At 42.4% G+C, this 21,920-nt stretch overlaps 1 protein-coding gene and 1 pseudogene across 1 annotated transcript; one reads left to right on the forward strand and one right to left on the reverse strand.

The window, feature by feature from the left end:
* The first annotated feature begins 438 nt into the window (after positions 1-438).
* Positions 439-4,424, forward strand: LOC109889558 (acylglycerol kinase, mitochondrial). Its single transcript, XM_020481069.2, has 14 exons — positions 439-703; positions 935-974; positions 1,091-1,170; positions 1,314-1,389; positions 1,493-1,618; positions 1,733-1,827; positions 1,984-2,053; positions 2,176-2,255; positions 2,400-2,457; positions 2,550-2,697; positions 2,955-3,052; positions 3,137-3,207; positions 3,324-3,408; positions 3,608-4,424. The coding sequence occupies exons 1-14, from the start codon at positions 594-596 to the stop codon at positions 3,740-3,742; spliced, it is 1,272 nt and encodes a 423-aa protein (XP_020336658.1). The 5' UTR covers positions 439-593; the 3' UTR covers positions 3,743-4,424.
* A 3,610-nt stretch (positions 4,425-8,034) lies between these two features.
* Positions 8,035-20,398, reverse strand: LOC109888895 (DENN domain-containing protein 11-like; annotated as a pseudogene).
* Positions 20,399-21,920: the final 1,522 nt, after the last annotated feature.

A 21,920-nucleotide genomic window follows, 5' to 3' on the forward strand; every position in this document is an offset into this window, starting at 1 on the left:
AATTTGTAGTTTTCCATCTCCTCGGAAATATCTCTGGTTAAACTCGAATTCTGGAGATTTGGCTCCGACGCTCCTTGGCTTTAGTGCCAGAGTAAAAAATACAATGCCGTGTATAATGTGATTATTTACATTTGAATAATGCAGGGGGAAAGTTGCAAAATACATATATTTTTACATTACATTTATATATATATATTTTCTTTTCAGGCGATGTCTTCTTTTTGCTTTAGACCTCAGCGGTGTATGGGAAATTTATGTTTTCTTCAATAAACTAAGCACTGAAGTTAATAAATTGTGTTCCATGCTCAATTCAAATTTCTACAGTTCCTCATTTATGTTTATGCTGGTATGTGACGGGAGAAGAAGAAAAAAATCATAAAATGAAACTCAAAATGAAGAGGAACTTATACTAAGAGTTTTTGTTTCATAGGACTATTAAGACAGCTGCACCCATTTGTAACATACGAAATGGTTTTGACAGCGATGGAGAAATGACCGCTGTGGTAGGATGTATTTTAGGACAGTGTTCGTGATGCTTACACAGATGACAAAAAGCGTTTTAAAAATGACAATTTGATAGTGACGATAAGATAATGGCTCGGGTTGTGAAGGTGTTTGGGACTCTGCGGAATCATTGGAAGAAGTCCACAGTCGCGGCGTGTGCCCTGTCATACGGTGGACACTGGTTGTATGGTAAACACTGGTGTGTAGCGTTTTCTTTTAGATTAAATGGTATGGTTGTTAGATCAAGTACAGATCATCATGAATATCATTGAGCACATGCACACGAATTGGTAGCTATTGAGAAATCATCAGCCATCAAGGTCTTACGGAACGGTTCTTATGATTGAAATCCAACAACATTGAATAACATGAGGATGTCTTGTAATCAGTTGTTTTCTTCGTCAATAATTTGTTCTTGATTTATTTGCAGTGATAATCTGTTGCGAAAAGAAGCTTGTCTGGTGGCCAGGGTGAGACATTGATTATTCTGTAGCTACATTTTTCTGCTTTCATGGATTATGCACCTGCATTTACTGTATTCAACTCAACTTTGGGGGAATGCCCCAAAATCCATTCTCAAATGCAGGAATATGGACGTCAGCAGATTTCACCACAGGAGCAGCTGAGGAAAGCCACTGTCATCCTAAACCCAGCAGCTTGTAGTGGGTAAGTAAGAGATAACAGTCACGCTCCCTAAAGTCAAGCAAAGAGAATAAGCAAGAGGTCCATCTTATTGCACCACAGCCATTTTCCATTTCTACTGTAATTTGTGTTTGACTAATATGTCTTGCTCTTCCCTCTGGTTATAGCAAAGCCAATACTTTATTTGAGAAGAATGCTGCCCCTATATTACACCTGGCTGGTGTGGAGGTGACACTAGTAAAGGTATCATTTTCTTTCCCTGTGCAATTGTTGTTTCCGTACATTTCTTAGCCTTTATAGTCTACAGTTATACATAGTGTAATACCATGTGTCTTCTCTCTTGCAGACAGACTATGAGGGCCAGGCGAAGAAATTGATGGAGCTGATGGAGCAAACAGACATGCTGATTGTGGCTGGAGGGGATGGCACTCTACAAGAGGTTATCACTGGTCTGCTGCGGAGGGCTGATCAAGTAAGTTGTGTATTATCATTGTATTAACCTGTAACAAGCTCCTTTATGTTGTGCAATACCATCTCAGCTTAGGTGTCTCTTACTACCCTGTGCTGTTTTTTCTCTCTAATATAGGAGTCATTCAGTAAAACTCCCATAGGATTCATCCCTCTGGGTTCCCACAATTCCCTGAGTAAGAGTCTGCACATCCTCAGTGACAATCAGGTGAAGTAAGTATCCCACTGAAACATGTCACACTCTCATTCAGGTGCAAACCAAACACATGCTATCTCTCACTGAGAATGTATACTGTGCACAATCTCCTCCTTGATTTATCTAATATATCCTCCAATCATTTTGTCATTCATATCCCCTCTTGTTTTCAGACACATCACATCGGCGACACTGTCCATCTTGCAAGGAGAAACGGTACCCCTGGATGTGCTGCAGATCAAGGTGAGATCGGGAGGGTCTGGTGTTTAAAGATCTTTATTACATTTATTCGCCATTGAATAACCGTAACTGCATGGAGAGGAAGAGAAGAACATTGTGTTGTGTTTCTGGGTTTATGTATCAAGGGAGAGAAAGACCAGCCAGTGTTTGCCCTAATTGGTCTACGGTGGGGGGCCTTCAGAGATGTGGCTGCCACCATCAAAAAGTAAGATCCCTTCATAGCTTATGTTTCCATATTCTTATTTCCCCCAAGTCCCATGGAAACATTTATGTGCAAAACATTATAGTAATGGAAAAGTTGTTTCTCCTTTTAAAAATAAATATCTTATACTGTTGTTTTCACTCTTAGATATTGGTACCTTGGCCCCTTGAAGACCAAAGCAGCTCATTGGTTTAGTACATTACGGGTGAGAGCAGGACTGTTTTCATTCCGTGTCCATGGACCTCAATTGTTCCTCCATGCATTTGTGTCATGCTGTCTTGTCCCATCCCTCCCCAGGAGTGGCCCCAGGTGCGTGAGGCCTCTGTGTCCTACCTGGCACCCACCCTTCGCCCCCCTGACCTGCCTGAACAGAAGCCCCAGCGGCCCCACCTAATGTACCGAATTGCCCACAGACTGAAAAATTACTGGTACCCACCTATTCCAGGTAACATTGTCTGTGTGTTGATGTGTTATTCTGTGTTTGTCAGTCTGGAAATAACACTACACTTCGTCATTTTAAATGGTTTTGTGTTTATTAATTATTTATTTGCACCAACAAACAAAAAAAGAAGTGATGGACAACAATACGGATATAAACAAATAATACAACTTTTTTTTTAAAGTGTTCAGGTGTGGTTGGAATGAAAACAACACCACAAAAAAAACGATATACAATACAAAAAGTACAAAATGTTTGTGCAGAGTCTCCAAAAGCGGAGGAGCCAGAGAGATGGAATGAGAGGATGTTGTCTACTTTAGAGCTGTCGATCCACACCCAGAACAAAAACCCTGTCCAGACGGTCAGTAAAAAATAAAACTAAACTATAGCAGCTACTACAACAGACTCGGGGTGTTAAAACTGTGTTCCCTTGTTTGCCCCTCAGCGTACAGACGACTCCCTGCTGGTGTGTGTGGAGCCAGACTCCTTCAGTGTGGGAGAGTTCATCACTGTTGGGTGAGCAGTTGTGGAGATACACTTTGTCACATTATCAATGTAATACCCGACTAAAATAAACAAATTGTTATTCATGTAGCATGTGTGTCAAGGCTGATGCATTTTCTGCATTGCAGAGAGAAAAAAATGGAGGATGCAACTGCATTCACAAGAAAATCACTGAAACTGGAGGCCAGTGCATGTCAACTCAATCTGCCCGAGGTCAGCTGTCTTAGTCCTATAAACGTCATAGACAAGATGCATTACAGTCTTGTAGTTTAGATCATTATAACCCTTAGACAAATTAAATGTATTCTTGTCAAATGTATTTTTGTTTATGTGTGCGTGCGTACGTACGTACGGTCGGTCCTTCTGCTCCATGACCTCTGACCTCTCCCTACTGTTGTATCCCCTCCCACAGGAAGGCGCTGGCTTCTACAACATTGACAATGAGGAGTACGAGGCCATGTCAGTGGAGGTGAAGCTGTTGCCACGGAAACTGCACTTCTTCTGTAGCGCAGAGCGCAGAGAGCAGCTCCTCACACAGGTCCAGTAAGGGAAGCACTGTGATGACAACACATGCAGCAGACAGGAATAGGGAGGAGGATCAAAGGGCCAGCACCTGGGGTGTATTCATTACGTCTTGCAACGGAAACCGTTTAAGAACCAAACGGAAGCAAACAATGAAATGTGGTGGAATCTACCTGAATTTGTCCAATAGAAACTCTCGTTTTCGTTGCAAAATATTTTCCATTTGGAGTAAACTGTGTTTTGCAACAGAATCGATGTAATGAATACACCCCTGGGTCGTATTCAGTTGGCACCAAACGGACTGAAACGGGGAGGGTCTATCTTCACTTTTCCAATAAACGCTTGTTTTCAGATGTAAAATGTTTTGCTACGGTATGCCCTAATACGACCCTGTATTGTACTTCTACCTCAACCTGGGAGTATGTCTGCTCCACTTGCCTCCTTACTGTCACTAAACAGCAATAAAACAGAGCCGGACCAATGTGGAACCGTCTACTGTGAGATTTCATTGTTACTGAAGTTGGAATGGTTATGGTCATAATTATGGACGATGACTATGATGCAGTAACAAGGACCAAACATTTTGTTGCTATTTCTGAACTCAGCCTGTATAAGTCTGCCCTGCAGGAGTATTGGTGTAACTGACTAGTTTACTACTGTATACTCTCATCATGTGTAACACTATTAAATAATTCAGTTATGATGTCCACGGTGTTCTATTGCCTTTTAATACCAATTGGAATAAACAGTCTTTAGAGATGCGCAGAGAGACTGTCTGCATTGTACAGTACTCTATGATGAGATACATTGTACAGTACTCTATGATAAGATGAGATACATTGTACAGTACTCTATGATAAGATGAGATACATTGGCATGAGAATCACTCTCCATTGGCAACACTATCACAAATACAATCCAACAAGCATCAGAGAAAACACAAATGGTTTTGTGTTTACAATGGAAGTACTGTATAATGTCACTGGCTTGGAAACGAGGGGCTCATGCGAACAAGTTACTAAAGGGGTTATCGTCACTGAAGTCTCTGTCCATGTTTTACAGTAGCACAGGTTCTGGATATAGCTGTGTAGTTGGCTGTTGTTGGGAGTATAGGTTTACGTTACAGTTGCTGTAATCAAGGCTATGCAAGTTAACGCTCTTGTTGCATATTAGTGCGGAAGTACAACAGATTATGCTTTCTTTTGACATTCAGTGCGGTGACATACTGTACAAATACATTCCAATTAGCCAATGCTGGTACAGGTATGTGAACAAATTCCACAAAGAAAGCGTTTGATACAATTCCGTTTGTGTCGTGTACACTCTCTACTTCATAGACATGATACACCTGTAAAACAAATGGTAGCATGCCCAGGATGTGCCGAAGGGCACAAGGTGGAACAGGTCAACACAAACAGAGCAAAGAAAATGGGCTAAGTCGTCATGGTGTGAAGAACTGTACATTTAATCATATCACTAGTATCAGTAGTGTCAATTAACACGTTGATACAGTATATGCCTCTTTCCACTTAAAATAAGACCGTGGTCTTGATTGAGTGCCTGTCCTCAACACTAAAAGATGACCCACTAATTAGGCTTTATAACAAAACTGTCCCTAGTAAAACCTCAATGAACATTTCCACTATTGCCGACACTTACTGACCAGTCGAACCCAATGGAAGCAGTGTGCATGTCTTCATCAACACTATTTTATGAGTCCTTGAGCAATGGCTTAAGTCGTTCATTTAATGAACAGTCTGTCTCCCAGCACTATTTGAACGAAATAACTTTATCTCCAGGGCCTGTATTCAAAAAGGGTCTCAGAGTAGGAGTGCTGATCTAGGATCAAGTCCCCCTGTCCATGTAATCTTATTCAGTATGATCTAAAAAAGTAAAACTGATCCTATATCAGCGCTCCTGTCCATATATATTTTTATCCACACAATGCGGAACCATAGTGTGAGGGCTAAAGAAGACCCTCTGCCAAAACGGGTGGGGTCTGACTGTCTGCCCAGAGAGGAGGGTAAATCCCACTATCATGCTTGGGGTTGACATCACCAGAACTAAGAATACAAAGTAGTCTTTGTTACAGTGACGGGGCACAGCTTGCAGCTGCCTAGCTCCAACAAGAAAATAACACTAGAGTTGTATCTGCACTCATACCACACCTGTGGATTTAATTCAATCTGCAACAGATCTCAATTGAATCAAACTAAAACTCAAGTACACAGCTAGCTTCTCCACTTGAGAAGCACCAGCTCACTCCGAGACAGACAGACTTTTAGATCACTGACTGCACCTTTTCTCTGCTGGCAGAACATTGGACCATTAAATCAGCACACAAATACGTTTACACATAATCGTGTGGTCATCAAACACGAGTCCAGAGGTTGCGGTGTGGTGCAGCATTCATGATCAGTTTGTGTCATAGAATCACATGCATTTAAGTCTCACAATTGAAACATAAAATGAAAAAGCTCTGACGAAGGCCGTGAGGCCGATACGTAAAGCTTATTAAAGAGCAGTGATACTAGCAAGAGCAGTGTGCGGGTTGCTTCTTTTTTCTCATCTTATCCAATTGTTACCATGCACCTGCAAAAAAGATAGCTCAGATGTGCGAGTGCCTTTTGAATTTTAAACATCAAATTAAGCAACTTGATAAAACAATACACAACACATTATCCAGAAGTGACATTGCAAAATGAAAACATGTTCAATGTGATCATGGAACAAGTAAACCCTTTAAGTTACTGCCCAGCAAACCGGGAACATTCCTAGACCATTAGCTAAGATTCCCATTAAGTTATAGTTAGGGTTTTATCTAATATTCCTAGACCATTAGCTAAGATTCCCATTAAGTTATAGTTAGGGTTTTATCTAATATTCCTAGACCATTAGCTAAGATTCCCATTAAGTTATAGTTAGGGTTTTATCTAACATTCCTAGACCATTAGCTAAGATTCCCATTAAGTTATAGTTAGGGTTGTATCTAACATTCCTAGACCATTAGCTAAGATTCCCATTAAGTTATAGTTAGGGTTTTATCTAACATTAGGATGACAACATCCACATTTTTTGGAAAATGTTTTAAATGAAATATCCTTGGAATGTTCACAAACATTCACTAACATTTTGTGCACAACATCTGTAACAACCACCATAGAACATTATTTGAATGTTCTCATTAGGTTTCCAGATTAAGAACAGACTAAATGTGTTCTGGAATGTTCTTGCAACATCAGGATAATGTTTTATTCAAACATTGTATGATCATCAGCACAACTGTACCGTTTTTAGTGTTATGAAAATATTTGCCGCAGCCTAACGAATGTTCTGGGAACATTCACAGAACCGATTTTGGTTTACTGGGTCGAGTCTGCCATGTGAGTGTCAGCATTAGACCAGGGTCAGACAAACATGTGCAGTCTTTACTGAAACGTTACAGTATTTAACAAATATTCCTTTCATCTCCGCTCCATAAGAAATACCTCCTTGGACGAGGGCATGATTTCAAATAAATACATCCTGCATGATACATCTTTCCCTTTTAATGTGTATGATTAGCTGACATCATGAAAAAAAACAGTATTCCTATTTGACCAAAAGAGGTTTTCATGTTTATGCGAATCAGACTCATCGGAATCAGCTTTCTTGATTATTGAAATTTGACAAATACGCAAAAATTCACATTGCTCCTTTTTTTCATACAGAAAAAAATGATTGATCAACTTCAGCATGAAATGTTTAGAGGAAAACAGAGAGTGAAAACCACGTGATCTTTACTCTCAGTTCTAGCAGACCTGATGCAGAATTTTGGGGAAACAAAGTCATGGTAAAGTGACAATCACACTCATATTTTGTAACACCACATACATGGTTAGGCAGAATCCTCTGTAAAGATTTAAGAAAAACGTTCTTGGTGCCATGGCAGAATTTTATTTCCATGGAGTTTTAATGAAGATTCCACGTGGGAAGAACAATGAATGATCCAACTCCACACTGGATACTTGATCCGTGGTTCTGTCAGTCAGCAGTGCTCCATAGTATTGGGAGCAGTACAAACGAGGCACATTGATCAATGGTTCCACCTCCAGTGACTAGGCCTGGTGATCCAAGCAGAGATCCAGGTGAGAAGAGAACCGATTTCAAGCGAACAGAAAAACAAGACAAGTGCTTGTTGAATATGGAACGGAGTGTCGCCAGATAGCATTGCAGAGTCTAGGCAGTATCTATCATCTATCATTGCAGCCCAGTTTACTAGGTGAGCTGCCACTGGGTGAACACTGGCTATAGTCAGCTATATCCCGGAGCCGGGAGAGAGATCGAGAGAGAGAGAACTGCAGGCCTTTGACTGGGCAGGAAGCCAGGGAAGGAAGAGAAGGAGGCAGTGTCTTCAGAGGACCAAGAGAGAACAGGCCACAGCCAGAGCTCAGGGGCAGCAGGGGTTATCGATGACAAGCATAACGTCAATGCCATAGACCTGCAGCAGATCTTCCAGGAATGTGCGGTCTGCCTCGGGGTCCAGTCCCATGGCTCTCACGTGCTCTGCAGTTAGGGTGTGGTCTGCACTCGCCTCCACCTCCGATAGAGTCTGGAAGATACGGTTGGTTACTGTAATGTAAACACACTCACAGGATAAAGAGGTCCTCCTCATTTGATGCGCAGTCTCCATCCACCTCCTGAGTGTAAAGCAGCATTTGCCTGAAAAGACCATAACATCATCCTCATCATCATCATCATTGTCGTTGTCATCATGATCTCTTCAAAATGTCTGTCACCATTTATCAGGGTCCTGTGTACCTTTGTTCGCTCAGTTTCCTATACTTCTCCCGGTCGGCCCCGTTCAGCCGGAGCAGTGGCTGCAGACTATCTCTGTGTGTCTTCACATTCTGGTTATCAACGTATACGTCATACAGCTCCTTCTTCTCCTCAAATATCTTCTCGTGGTGCCTTAAGACACAATGAGACACAACGTTGCATTGACCTTACCATACACACACCATGGTTCGTACATATTTACGTTTATCAATCAGAGCTTAAGGTCACACTAACAGGCCACATATGACATCTCTGTCGCCAGGGCAGCGATGTCTGCCACATTGACGTAGAAGATGGGGCGGAACTCAGGCACAGACACACCTATCCCAGGTATAGAGACGTTGGACAACAGTACACTATGTGAGGAGTACAAGAGAATCATGGGAAACTACATCGACAAAGACCACACAGTGACATAGACAGTAAACACAAACTGTAATGAGATCTGAAAAACAAATATGTGGGGATTTGTATTGGTGTGTGTGTGCGTGTGTTTCAGCTGCACCATCTCACCCCTGTAGCACACGACACCAACAGGCGGTGGGGAAAACATGAGGATGCGTTTTCGGAGCAGGGCAAACTTCCACAGCACCATGATCCCCAAAGAAGCGGATGAACTGGGACATGCAGCCGGCCGGGTGGGTGATCTGGAGGGGGAAGAGAGGGATGGACAGAATGCTAACTTCTGCCCAAAATCTCTCCTTAACATCGGAAGTCTGATTTACATGCACATAACTCAAGTTATGACATATCTCTAAATGCACAAACGCAACTAAACCAATCATTGAATTGCCAATTATCCACAATCAACAACAACAACGGGGTGGCAGGTAGCCTAGAGGTTAGAGCGTTGGACTAGTAACTGAAGGTTGCTAGATTGAATCCCAGAGCGGACAAGGTAAAAATCTGTAAATAAGAATTTGATCTTAACTAACTTGCCTTGTTAAATAAAAAACAGTAAGATCAACAATCTAAGTTCAAGTGGCCATCAGTCCTGACCTTCATCTCTGGGTGCATGCAGCGGTTAATGGCTGGGACCCAGTAGCTGGTTGGACAGGCAGTGACCAGTCCGTTCCCTGCTGGGTGCAGCACAGCTTTTTTTATCCTCATAGAAGGCCTCCAGAGGAGAGTACGAGCCAGGGCACTGCAGCTGGTGTCTGCATGGAGAGACACACTGATTAGGCTAGATAATATCCTGTAATTAACACTAAACACTTTCTAAATGTTGACTGCCGTCGGCATCTCAAGCATAACACTGGTGAGAAAGAGATTATTATCGAAGACTCAACACAGCATGTTTTGATTGGATTAAAACTGGGATCCTCCCTGGCAACTGGATCAACATAGGCTAAGTCTATTTGTACTGTATAAAGACAAGCCGAACCCCCTAAGCAGATACTGTATCTCTACCATGAGCTGGATATGTGTCAGTTCTTTATGCATAGTCAATGGGATGAGATAAGCATCTGAAGATTCAAGCAGAAAGACAAGCGTTTCTGAGGGAGACATTCAGGGTTTCTTCCATTTCAATGATTACATGCAAAGACTGCATATAAATGGATGCTAGTGACGGTGGTGGCACTGACTCGGGGCTTATGTTTAATAGATGAGAAGAGTGAAAATACGGACGAAGGACAAGAGGAATGGAATGAGGGGAGGAATGTGAAACAGGATGGATAAGGGAGAGAGAGACAGAGAGAGAGAGAGAGAAAAGAGGAAACAGGGTGATAGAGGATGGACAGACAGACAACAGTACTTACCTAACCTGGTTCTCCAGGAAGTGCATGTAGTGATATAAGAGGGTGTAAGAGGGAGACAGAATACCCACAGACTTTATCCGTGTCCCTCTCTCCAACTCACTCTCAACAGGCATGTTAGCAAAACAGGCCAGCCCAAAGTAGCAGCCTTTACGGAAATATCTGCAAAAAGAAAATAGACATGGATGTAGTGAATGTATACAACACACAAGGCTGCTGAGGGGAGAACAGAGCATTTTAATGGCTGAAATGGAGTAAATGGAATGGTACAATTCCATATTTGCCGTTCCAGCCATTACTATGAGCCTGTCCTCCCCAATTAAGATGCCACCTGCCGCCTGTGATACAACATCAAGATTAATGATAGGGCTCTGATGGTCCTCTGTCAGTAACACTGTTCATTCAGGTGGCGGAATAGTTTTACATGAAGTCGTTGCCGATTCTGTTTGAGCCGCTGGCCATTGACTTGAATTCCACTCCGTCAAGATTCACATCTTGGCGTAGGCACCATTCCACCATGTTACCTGCCATTGACACACACAAACACATAAACTTGAGTTTCCAAACTGTACACTTCACTGTGAGAGAATGAGATTCATCCATTATGTCTCCATCTCTGACCGTCCACATTTTTATCTTACATTCAATTTCAGCTAACCAGAAAAGGGAAGTTGAGGAGAGTAAGCAGTAATACTGGTTTCCCAAGACTCCCAAGAAAGCTTTCCCTTCTCAGAGATCTTTGTCAAGTGATTTCTGCTATGTTTGTGGTCCTGTCTGGCTCAGTTGGTAGAGCATGGTGCTTGCAATGCCAGGATAGTGGGTTTGATTCCCGGGACCACCCATATGTAAAATGTATGTATGCATGACTGTAAGTCACTTTGGATAACAGCGTCTGCTAAATGGTATATATATTGTTATACAGTGGTGTAAAATACTTCAGTAAAAATACTTGAATGTACTACTTAAGTAGTTTTTGGGGGTATCTGTACTTCTGGTGGACTCGATTCCCATCCATGTTCTTTTGCTGGTGAGGGAACCGCCTGGGTCAGTTCGGCTGGTGAAGTCTCTTCCCAGTCCAGCAGTGGAGCGAGATCCGACTGCTCGACCATAGTGCTTCCTAAATTGAGGTAAACATCGCAAAACTCAGAAGAAAATCATTTGTATTAGATAAAGTCAGTACTGCTTCAACAGACCATGACGTGTTTCACCACCCCCTGCCATTTTCTTGTTATTTGTAACCGTGTCACATCCGCAGATGACGAACGAGTATTCTTCCAGCTCCAAGGAACAGTGTTTTTGGAGGTGATATCACACGCTTTCGCTCATGTGAGTTTATTAATATTTGATGGACTTATGGCCTATTTTACAAATTTACGATAAACTGTGTTTATATAACTCCCTTGCTTTTCATGAATGTTACAATTGTAACATGTGTAATCTAATGATAGGCTGGCCCGAAGTTGTGTTGTTGATGACTCCATAGATCGTATGAATCTTTGATAAATATGTAATAGGACACAGACATTACTATATAAAATTCTATGCTGTAGGATCACAAAATAAATTGTGCACGATCAAGATGTTCATACTATACATTTAAAAGCAGGTATGTTTATTCATTACAGACATTAAATTCAGTCTATCGGACGCAGTAAATCGGATAAAAAGAGTCTGGATAGGTAACGCTTCTAAAGGAGTGCGCTGAGGTAGTGATGGGAATTCCGGGTCTTTTAAGTGAGCCGGCTCGTTCGGCTCAGCTCACCAAAAAGAACCGCTCTTTTGGCTCCCAAACGGCTCTTTAAAAATAAATATATATAATAATAATAATGTATAAAATAATAATAACCACAGTGGTTGTAGAGGGTGCAAAAAGTCAGCACCTCAGGAGTAAATGTCAATTGGCTTTTCATAGGCAATCATTAAGAGTATCTCTACTGCTCCTGCTGTCTCTAGAGAGTTGAAAACAGCAGGTCTGGAACAGGGAGCACATCTTGTGAACAGGTCAAATATATATAATTGACCTGTTCACCAGGTTATTATTTGACCCTGCTGGTCATCTATGAACATTTGATCATCTTGGCCATGTTCTGTTATAGTCTCCACCCGGCACAGCCAGAAGAGGACTGGCTACCCCTCATAGTCTGGTTCCTCTCTGGGTTTCTTCCTAGGTTCTGGCCTTTCTAGGGAGGTTTTCCTAGCCACCGTGATTCTACACCTGCATTGCTTGCTGTTTGGGGTTTTAGGCTGGGTTTCTGCACAGCACTTTGATATATCAGCTGATGTAAGAAGGGCTATATAAATACATTTGATTTGATTTAATATGATTGAGGGTAGGAGAGAATGGGGTGAGGACATGAGACGGTGTGTGGAGAGATATATAGACAATCGGTTTTATTCAATTTTAAGGATATATACAGTTGGTTCAAAGGTACCATCAGTCAGTGGTAGGGTGGGGGGCAGGGGTGTATATCCCAGATTTCAATGTAAGCTCTTAACTGATTATGTGTCACTGTATGCAGCTGAGTGGATGGCCATGATTCTAGGTTTGAGAGGAGGTGAAACCACTTGGAGTGGTGACCTGCTCTGATTCGGCTGCAGTGTTGAGTAGTGTGAAGACAGACAGGTCGGATAGGGTAGACTTGCTTGTGGAGATGACGGTGCTTTTAATGGAATTGGAGAGAATGCTGTCCAAGTCAGCTCTACCTAGTTTCAGCACCAAGAAATTATGCGGTCTGACGGCCCTGCGCTTCACCATTTCCACTGACCCTGCCCAGTGCAGCCGGTCTCTGTAAACGTGAACCCCTTCACCCCCGACACGGTCCGCAGGAACAGAGAGCACTTCAAGAGGAAGAATCGTAGGAGTGACGACAATGATGACTGTGGACGCAGGTAACCCAACTAAGGGCTCTGTTGTGATTGTGAATTGTATTATTTTCTGCAATTGGTGGTTGTTTAATGGCCTTGCCACCATGTGCTTTCTGAATATCTATAGTGTTATGAGACTGAGTGGGTTTGGCTATGTGATATTATCACCATTTCCTCTTTTAGAATGAAACCAAGCCATACGTCACCTGAAGCATTTCTCCTGTCCAAGGTACATCTATTTATGCTCAATGAACAGTTCTCTACCCTGCCTGGCCATGGCTGATTTAGCATAGTCATCTATGGCCGCCTCCACTGTCCCTTTCTGTAATACACTGCCATTCACTCTCCCACTTCCTGGTGTTGTCACCCCTCTGTCTTTGTAGAGGCAGGCTGTCCAGGCCTTCATACTCTCTATGTACGAGAGTTTCTTGAGCTTCTACGCATCAGTGCCAAGGGAGCTTGGAGTGTGTGAAAAGGCTGGACGGCTGCTTGTACGCCATCAAGTGTTCTCGCCGACCACTCTCAGGCTCTGCCAATGGGTGAGTCAACACCACTGTCAATGCACTGCCTTAGAAAAGCCTTGACCTTATGCTCAGTGTATAGGAAACATATTTACAGTTTATTGTTCCACAAGATTATATTATTTAGTATGTAGTGAATGTGGTTTGAAAATGTGTGTGTTATGTTCTGCTGTCCAGGGGCCATAGATATCACTCCTATGTAATCTACTAATACTCTGCACAGGCTGAGGATGATCACAATATCATACAGAATGAGTATTGTGATGGTAGACTGTGAATGTTCAAAAGCTGAAGAACATACGCACATCTAGGTACTTTCCAGAGGTGCTGGAATTGTAGACAACTCATGGAAAACAGAAAGGAGAATGCCGCACACTGCTGCTCAGGCTCCCAGGTGATTTTATTTATAACAGCATTCTGACCCTTAAGTCTTCATCAGGCATCCATATCCCAGGTGGGGGTGGAAGGTCCAATACATAGGGGCAGTACTCAGTGACATCACTTCCTGAAACAGGAGGTAAGGATATGTAACCTAGGTTCAAAATATTAACATTCAATGTACAGTTGAAGTCAGACGTTTTCATACACCTTAGCCAAATACATTTAAACTCAGTTTTTCACAATACCTGACATTTAATCAGTTAGGATCACCACTTTATTTTAAGAATGTGAAATGTCAGAATAATAGTAGCGAGAAGGATTTATTTCAGCTTTCATTTCATCACATTCCCAGTGGGTCAGAAGTTTACATAAACTCAATTAGTATTTGGTAGGATTGCCTTTAAATTGTTTAACTTGGGTCAAACGTTTCGGGTAGCCTTCCACAAGCTTCCCACAATAAGTTGGGTGAATTTTAGCCCATTCCTCCTGACAGAGCTGGTGTAACTGAGTCAGGTCTATAGGCCTCCTTGCTTGCACAAGCTTTTTCAGTTCTGCCCACACATTTTCAATAGGATTGAGGTCAGGGCTTTGTGATGGCCACTCCAATACCTTGACTTTGTTGTCCTTAAGCCAATTTGCCACAACTTTGGAAGTACGCTTGAGGTCATTGTCCATTTGGAAGACCCATTTGCGACCAAGCTTTAACTTCCTGACTGATGTTTTGAAATGTTGCTTCAATATATCCACATAATTCTCCTCCCTCATGATGCCATCTATTTTGTGAAGTGCACCAGTCCCTCCTGCAGAAAAGCACCCCCACAACATGATGCTGCCACCCCTGTGCTTCACGGTTGGGATGGTGTTCTTCAGCTTGCAAGCATCCCCCCTTTTCCTTCAAACATAATGATGGTCATTATGGCCAAACAGTTATATTTTGTTTCATCAGACCAGGACATTTCTCCAAAAAGTACAATCTTTGTCCCCATGTGCAGTTGCAAACCGTAGTCTGGCTTTTTTTAGGGCGGTTTTGAAGCAGTGGCTTCTTCCGTGCTGAGCGGCCTTTCAGGTTATGTCGATATAGGGCTTGTGTTACTGTGGATATAGATACTTTTGTACCTGTTTCCTCCAGCATCTTCACAAGTTCCTTGCTGTTGTTCTGGGATTGATTTGCACTTTTCACACCAAAGTACGCATCTCCTTCCTGAGCGGTATGACGGCTGCATGGTCCCTTGGTGTTTATACTTGCGTACTACTGTTTGTACAGATAAACATGGTACCTTCAGGCATTTGGAAATTGCTCCCAAGGATGAACCAGACTTGTGGAGGTCTACCATTCTTTTCTGAGGTCTTGACTGATTTCCTTTGATTTTACCATGATGTCAAGCAGAGGCACTGAGTTTGAAGGTAGGCCTTGAAATACATCCACAGATACACCTCCAATTGACTCAAATGATGTCAATTAGCCTTTCAGAAACTTCTAAAGCCAGGACATAATTTTCTGGAATGTTCCAAGCTGTTTAAAGGCACAGTCAACTTAGTATATGTGAACTTCTGACCCACTGGAATTGTGATACAGTGAGTTATAAGTGAAATAATCTGTCTGTAAACAATTGTTGGAAAAATGACTTGTGTCATGCACAAAGTAGATGTCCTAACTGACTTGCCAAATCTATAGTTTGTTAATTAACAAGATCTTTGTGGAGTGGTTGAAAAATGAGTTTTAATGACTCCAACCTAAGTGTATGTAAACGTCTGACTTCAACTGTATAAAAATTGACATGATCATACACAAGGAATGGGATCAATATTTACAGCAATAAATACACACAATATTCAGGTTAGGGGTTAGTTATCATTGTTTTAGTTAACAATGGAGCCCCTAGTTCCACTCTTCATACCCCTGATACCTCCTTTGTCCCACCTCCCACACATGCGGTGACCTCACCCATTACAACCAGCATGTCCAGTGATACAACCTCTCTCATCATCACCCAGTGCCTGGGCTTACCTCCGCTGTACCCGCACCCCACCATACCCCTGTCTGCGCATTATGCCCTGAATATATTCTACCATGCCCAGAAATCTGCTCCTTTTATTCTCTGTCCCCAACGCTCTAGGCGACCAGTTTTGATAGCCTTTAGCCGCACCCTCATTCTACTCCTCCTCTGTTCCGCGGGTGATGTGGAGGTAAACCCAGGCCCTGCATGTCCCCAGGCACCCTCATTTGTTGACTTCTGTGATTGAAAAAGCCTTGGTTTCATGCATGTCAACATCAGAAGCCTCCTCCCTAAGTTTGTTTTACTCACTTTTTTAGCACACTCTGCTAACCCTGATGTCCTTGCCGTGTCTGAATCCTGGCTCAGGAAGGCCACCAAAAATTCTGAGATTTCCATACCCAACTATAACATTTTCCGTCAAGATAGAACTGCCAAAGGGGGAGGAGTTGCAGTCTACTGCAGAGATAGCCTGCAAAGTAATGTCATACTTTCCAGGTCCATACCCAAACAGTCCATGGAGAACAAGAGCGCCTCCTCCCAGCTGCCCACTGCACTGAGGCTAGGTAACACGGTCACCACCGATAAACCCATGATTATCGAAAACTTCAACAAGCATTTCTCAACGGCTGGCCATGCCTTTCCGCCTGGCTACACCAACCTCGGCCAACAGCTCCGCCCCCCCCCCCGCAGCTACTCGCCCAAGCCTCTCCAGGTTCTCCTTTACCCAAATCCAGATAGCAGATGTTCTGAAAGAGCTGCAAAACCTGGACCCGTACAAATCAGCTGGGCTTGACAATCTGGACCCTCCATTTCTGAAACTATCCGCCGCCATTGTCGCAACCCCTATTACCAGCCTGTTCAAACTCTCTTTCATATCGTCTGAGATTCCAAGGATTGGAAAGCTGCCGCAGTCATCCCCCTCTTCAAAGGGGGAGACACCCTGGACCCAAACTGTTACAGACCTATATCCATCCTGCCCTGCCTATCTAAGGTCTTCGAAAGCCAAGTCAACAAACAGGTCACTGACCATCTCGAATCCCACCGTACCTTCTCCGCTGTGCAATCTGGTTTCCGAGCCGGTCACGGGTGCACCTCCGCCACGCTCAAGGTACTAAACGATATCATAACCGCCATCGATAAAAGACAGTACTGTGCAGCCGTCTTCATCGACCTTGCCAAGGCTTTCGACTCTGTCAATCACCATATTCTTATCGGCAGACTCAGTAGCCTCGGTTTTTCGGATGACTGCCTTGCCTGGTTCACCAATTACTTTGCAGACAGAGTTCAGTGTGTCAAATCGGAGGGCATGCTGTCCGGTCCTCTGGCAGTCGCTATGGGGGTGCCACAGGGTTCAATCCTCGGGCCGACTCTTTTCTCTGTATATATCAATGATGTTGCTCTTGCTGCGGGCGATTCCCTGATCCACCTCTACGCAGACGACACCATTCTATATACTTCCGGCCCGTCCTTGGACACTGTGCTATCTAACCTCCAAACGAGCTTCAATGCCATACAACACTCCTTCCGTGGCCTCCAACTGCTCTTAAACGCTAGTAAAACCAAATGCATGCTTTTCAACCGTTCGCTGCCTGCACCCGCACGCCTGACCAGCATCACCACCCTGGATGGTTCCGACCTTGAATATGTGGACATCTATAAGTACCTAGGTGTCTGGCTAGACTGTAAACTCTCCTTCCAGACTCATATCAAACATCTCCAATCGAAAATCAAATCAAGAGTCGGCTTTCTATTCCGCAACAAAGCCTCCTTCACTCACGCTGCCAAACTTACCCTAGTAAAACTGACTATCCTACCGATCCTCGACTTCGGCGATGTCATCTACAAAATTGCTTCCAACACTCTACTCAGCAAACTGGATGCAGTTTATCACAGTGCCATCCGTTTTGTCACTAAAGCACCTTATACCACCCACCACTGCGACTTGTATGCTCTAGTCGGCTGGCCCTCGCTACATATTCGTCGCCAGACCCACTGGCTCCAGGTCATCTACAAGTCCATGCTAGGTAAAGCTCCGCCTTATCTCAGTTCACTGGTCACGATGGCAACACCCATCCGTAGCACGCGCTCCAGCAGGTGTATCTCACTGATCATCCCTAAAGCCAACACCTCATTTGGCCGCCTTTCGTTCCAGTTCTCTGCTGCCTGTGACTGGAACGAATTGCAAAAATCGCTGAAGTTGGAGACTTTTATCTCCCTCACCAACTTCAAACATCTGCTATCTGAGCAGCTAACCGATCGCTGCAGCTGTACATAGTCTATCGGTAAATAGCCCACCCATTTTTACCTACCTCATCCCAATACTGTTTTTATTTATTTACTTTTCTGCTCTTTTGCACACCAATATCTCTACCTGTACATGACCATCTGATCATTTATCACTCCAGTGTTAATCTGCAAAATTGTAATTATTCGCCTACCTCCTCACGCCTTTTGCACACAATGTATATAGACTCCCCTTTTTTTCTCTACTGTGTTATTGACTTGTTCATTGTTTACTCCATGTGTAACTCTGTGTTGTCTGTTCACACTGCTATGCTTGATCTAGGCCAGGTCGCAGTTGCAAATGAGAACTTGTTCTCAACTAGCCTACCTGGTTAAATAAAGGTGAAATAAAAATAAAATAAAAATTTAATTAGGATTAAAACAACAATAACTTGGACATATTGAATCTATAAAAACGGTTTCAAGTCAAACTCCTCGTTAAGGCCAAGAGGAGACAGTGTGTTCAGCCTGTGGATCCAGAAAGATTCCCTTTGAAGAACTTTCCTCTCAATGTCCCCTAACCTGCGGGACATCTTGACCATTTCTATTCCAATGTATCTCAGAGAACTAATAGGATGTCCAGCTTGTACAAAATGAACAGCAACCAGATCTTTTGTCTCACCAATCTGTATATTGCTGCAGTGCTCACTGATCTGGGCCTTAAGGCTTCTATTGGTTTCCCAAATGTAAGACAGACCACAGGTTATCAGGCCTTTGATCTTAAATCTTGGTCCTATGTGGGGGTGGGTAAATTAGTGACATTTGTATGTGAAACTACACTGAGCACATCGGCCACATTTGTAATTACCCTCTGGAACCTTGTCCACAAAAGTTTCCCTTTTCTCTGGTGGATAATCAGATTTGACCACAATGTCGCTCACGTTTGGGGGTCTTTTAAAGACCATACGTGGGGGGTATTTAAAGATGGGTTTCAATAATGTACCAGTGCCTACCCCAATGGTGAGTATTTTTGGTTGAAGGCTTTCCAACTATTGGCCCTTCAGAACGATGATTGGACTGTGGATGTTACAATTACTTTTGGGGGTTGAAAATTGGTCATCAATTTCTTTGCTGTTCTCAATGTACTGTGTTGATGGCATAGTAGAAAAGGAGGCACAAGATGAGCTGTTTCCAGACCCTGAGTTGTCATCTACTTCTGCAAGTCTCCATGTGTCTGAAGTCTGTTCACAACTCTGGCCTTGTGAAGCTAGACATCTGTTGACATCAAACTGAATTTGATGAATAATGACTAAACAATATATACATTTTAAATAGAACTATAACTAATTAAACTCTACTGTGTTTTATTATATCTGATTAACAATATTAATTCATAAGTGAGGGATTGTGGAGCATGAAACAGGGGGTAATTCAATTAAATAAATACCATTCCAGCCAGGTTGGATAGGACTGGATTTGTGGGTTTTTAAGTAAGCAAAAAGGGTAGTTAACCTATGGTTGAACCGACTCAACTTAGCTCTGGGATGTTTAGATAAGGCAGTGTGTGTTTTCTTAGGTTTTCCATTAGTTGGAACTGTCTGCTGAATGGTGATGGATGAAGACTTCAGAAGTTGAATCTCGATTTAACTGTGTGTCTGGAGTGAGAGAGAGAAGGGGTGGGAGTAAACTTTTGAACTGCTGGGAGAAAGGACGTTTTATAACCTATGACGTCATATTTTGTATATAAACTGTTGTTCGTGGTTACATGGCAGCTCGCTTCGAGAATAAATACTATTATCTAATTTTGATTAGACTGGTCTCTGTCTATTTTACTCAAGAAGTTACGCAACTTCTCATCAGTCACCACTCTCTCACCCTACTCATGTTTTGTAGGTCATTTCTTCCTCTGTCAACTCTCTCGCGTGGGTGAAGAGGGTGAGAGCGAGGAGGAAGAGGACAGAGGTCCATCAACAGAAGTGGTTTATAAAATCAGTAATTGTTATCTTTTCATTAACTATCCACTCATGATTTCTCTCCTAGCTTTGGTGCACGCTGAACTGCATCATGGACTTACCATCTGTGGTTTCTGTGTGATGTCTCTGCAGGTGACCTGGGCCATGTGATATCTGTCGTGACTTGACTTTAACATTCATCTGATGACTGTTGTTTATCTAATCAACTAACTATGTTTCATTGTTACCTGACTGAATTAATCATGTAACAATGAACTCATTAGGAATTTGGGGCACATCTATAAACAGTCAATTTATTAATCATAACATAATTCGGGAACAGTCGTAACTTCCTGCATCTGCAAAAACCAGAGCCTTAATTAAGATTCAATACTAAACAAATTGGTTTAATTATGTATTTACTAGCTAACTAAATGGTGACAAAGGATAAATATACCTGCCCTCCAGGACACCTACACCACCCGATGTCACAGGAAGGCCATGAAGATCATCAAGGACAACAACCACCCGAGCCACTGCCTGTTCACCCCGCTATCATCCGGAAGGCGAGGTCAGTACAGGTGCATCAAAGCAGGGACCGAGAGACTGAAAAACAGCTTCTATCTCAAGGCCACCAGACTGTTAAACAGCCACCACTAACATTGAGTGGCTGCTGCCATACATGTAAAAAATGTATCACTAGCCACTTTAAACAATGCCACTTAATATAATGTTTACATACCCAACATTACGCACCTCATATGTATATACTGTACTCGATACCATCTACTGCATCTTGCCATCTTTATGTAATACATGTATCACTAGCCACTTTAAACAATGCCACTTAATATAATGTTTACATACCCTACATTACTCATCTCATATGTATATACTGTGCTCGATACTATCTACTGCATCTTGCCAATGCCGTTCTGTACCATCACTCATTCATATATCTTTATGTACATATTCTTCATCCCTTTACACTTGTGTGTATAAGGTAGCTGTTGTGAAATTGTTAGGTTAGATTACTCGTTGGTTATTACTGCATTGTCGGAACTAGAAGCACAAGCATTTCGCTACACTAGCATTAACATCTACTAACCATGTGTATGTGACAAATAAAATAGGATTTGAATTGGTTTGGGGACAACATAAATGAGGCAAAGAAACAGGTAGGACCCCAATATCAATTGCCTTCTTAAAGACATGAAGTATAAATTCAACAATATCCTCCTGAATTCACTAATAAGGCCATCATTCCCTGGAAATGTGTTCTCTTTGAACTTGCTGATACATTTTTTTATTTCATTGGTAGAAATAGAATCATCACAAGACTTTTGGAAGTCTTCAGCTATGAATTTTGTATATTATTATTTTGTATATTATTATTTTCTTCATCTATGAATTTTGTATATTATTTCATATTATATGTCAGTAGTAGGATAGGCATTACTGGTGTAAAGATTACCACAGAATTCTAAAACATATTTTGAAATATCTTTGGGGTTGTCATTTCTTTGCTATCTATATTAAGCTTATGAATATAGGAAAATTCAGATGTTTTTTTTATTTTTACCTTCCTCCAACCATCTCCTTCTTGTTCTTACAAATGCCCCTTTTGCTCTCTCTTCATACACACGGCCCATTTCTAGTTGCAAAGAGAATAACTGACCCTTTCCTTCT

This window comes from Oncorhynchus kisutch, linkage group LG4 (genome assembly GCF_002021735.2).
Source record: "Oncorhynchus kisutch isolate 150728-3 linkage group LG4, Okis_V2, whole genome shotgun sequence".
NCBI classification, from domain to species: Eukaryota; Metazoa; Chordata; class Actinopteri; order Salmoniformes; family Salmonidae; genus Oncorhynchus; species Oncorhynchus kisutch.

Excerpts from the sequence above, each read along its gene's own strand:
- LOC109889558 (XM_020481069.2), top strand. The coding sequence starts at position 594 with ATGGCTCGGGTTGTGAAGGTGTTTGGGACTCTGCGGAATCATTGGAAG. Across the intron at positions 1,828-1,983 it reads CTCAGTGACAATCAGGTGAA|ACACATCACATCGGCGACAC; the intron begins GTAAGTATCCCA and ends TCTTGTTTTCAG. Across the intron at positions 2,698-2,954 it reads CTGGTACCCACCTATTCCAG|AGTCTCCAAAAGCGGAGGAG; the intron begins GTAACATTGTCT and ends ATGTTTGTGCAG.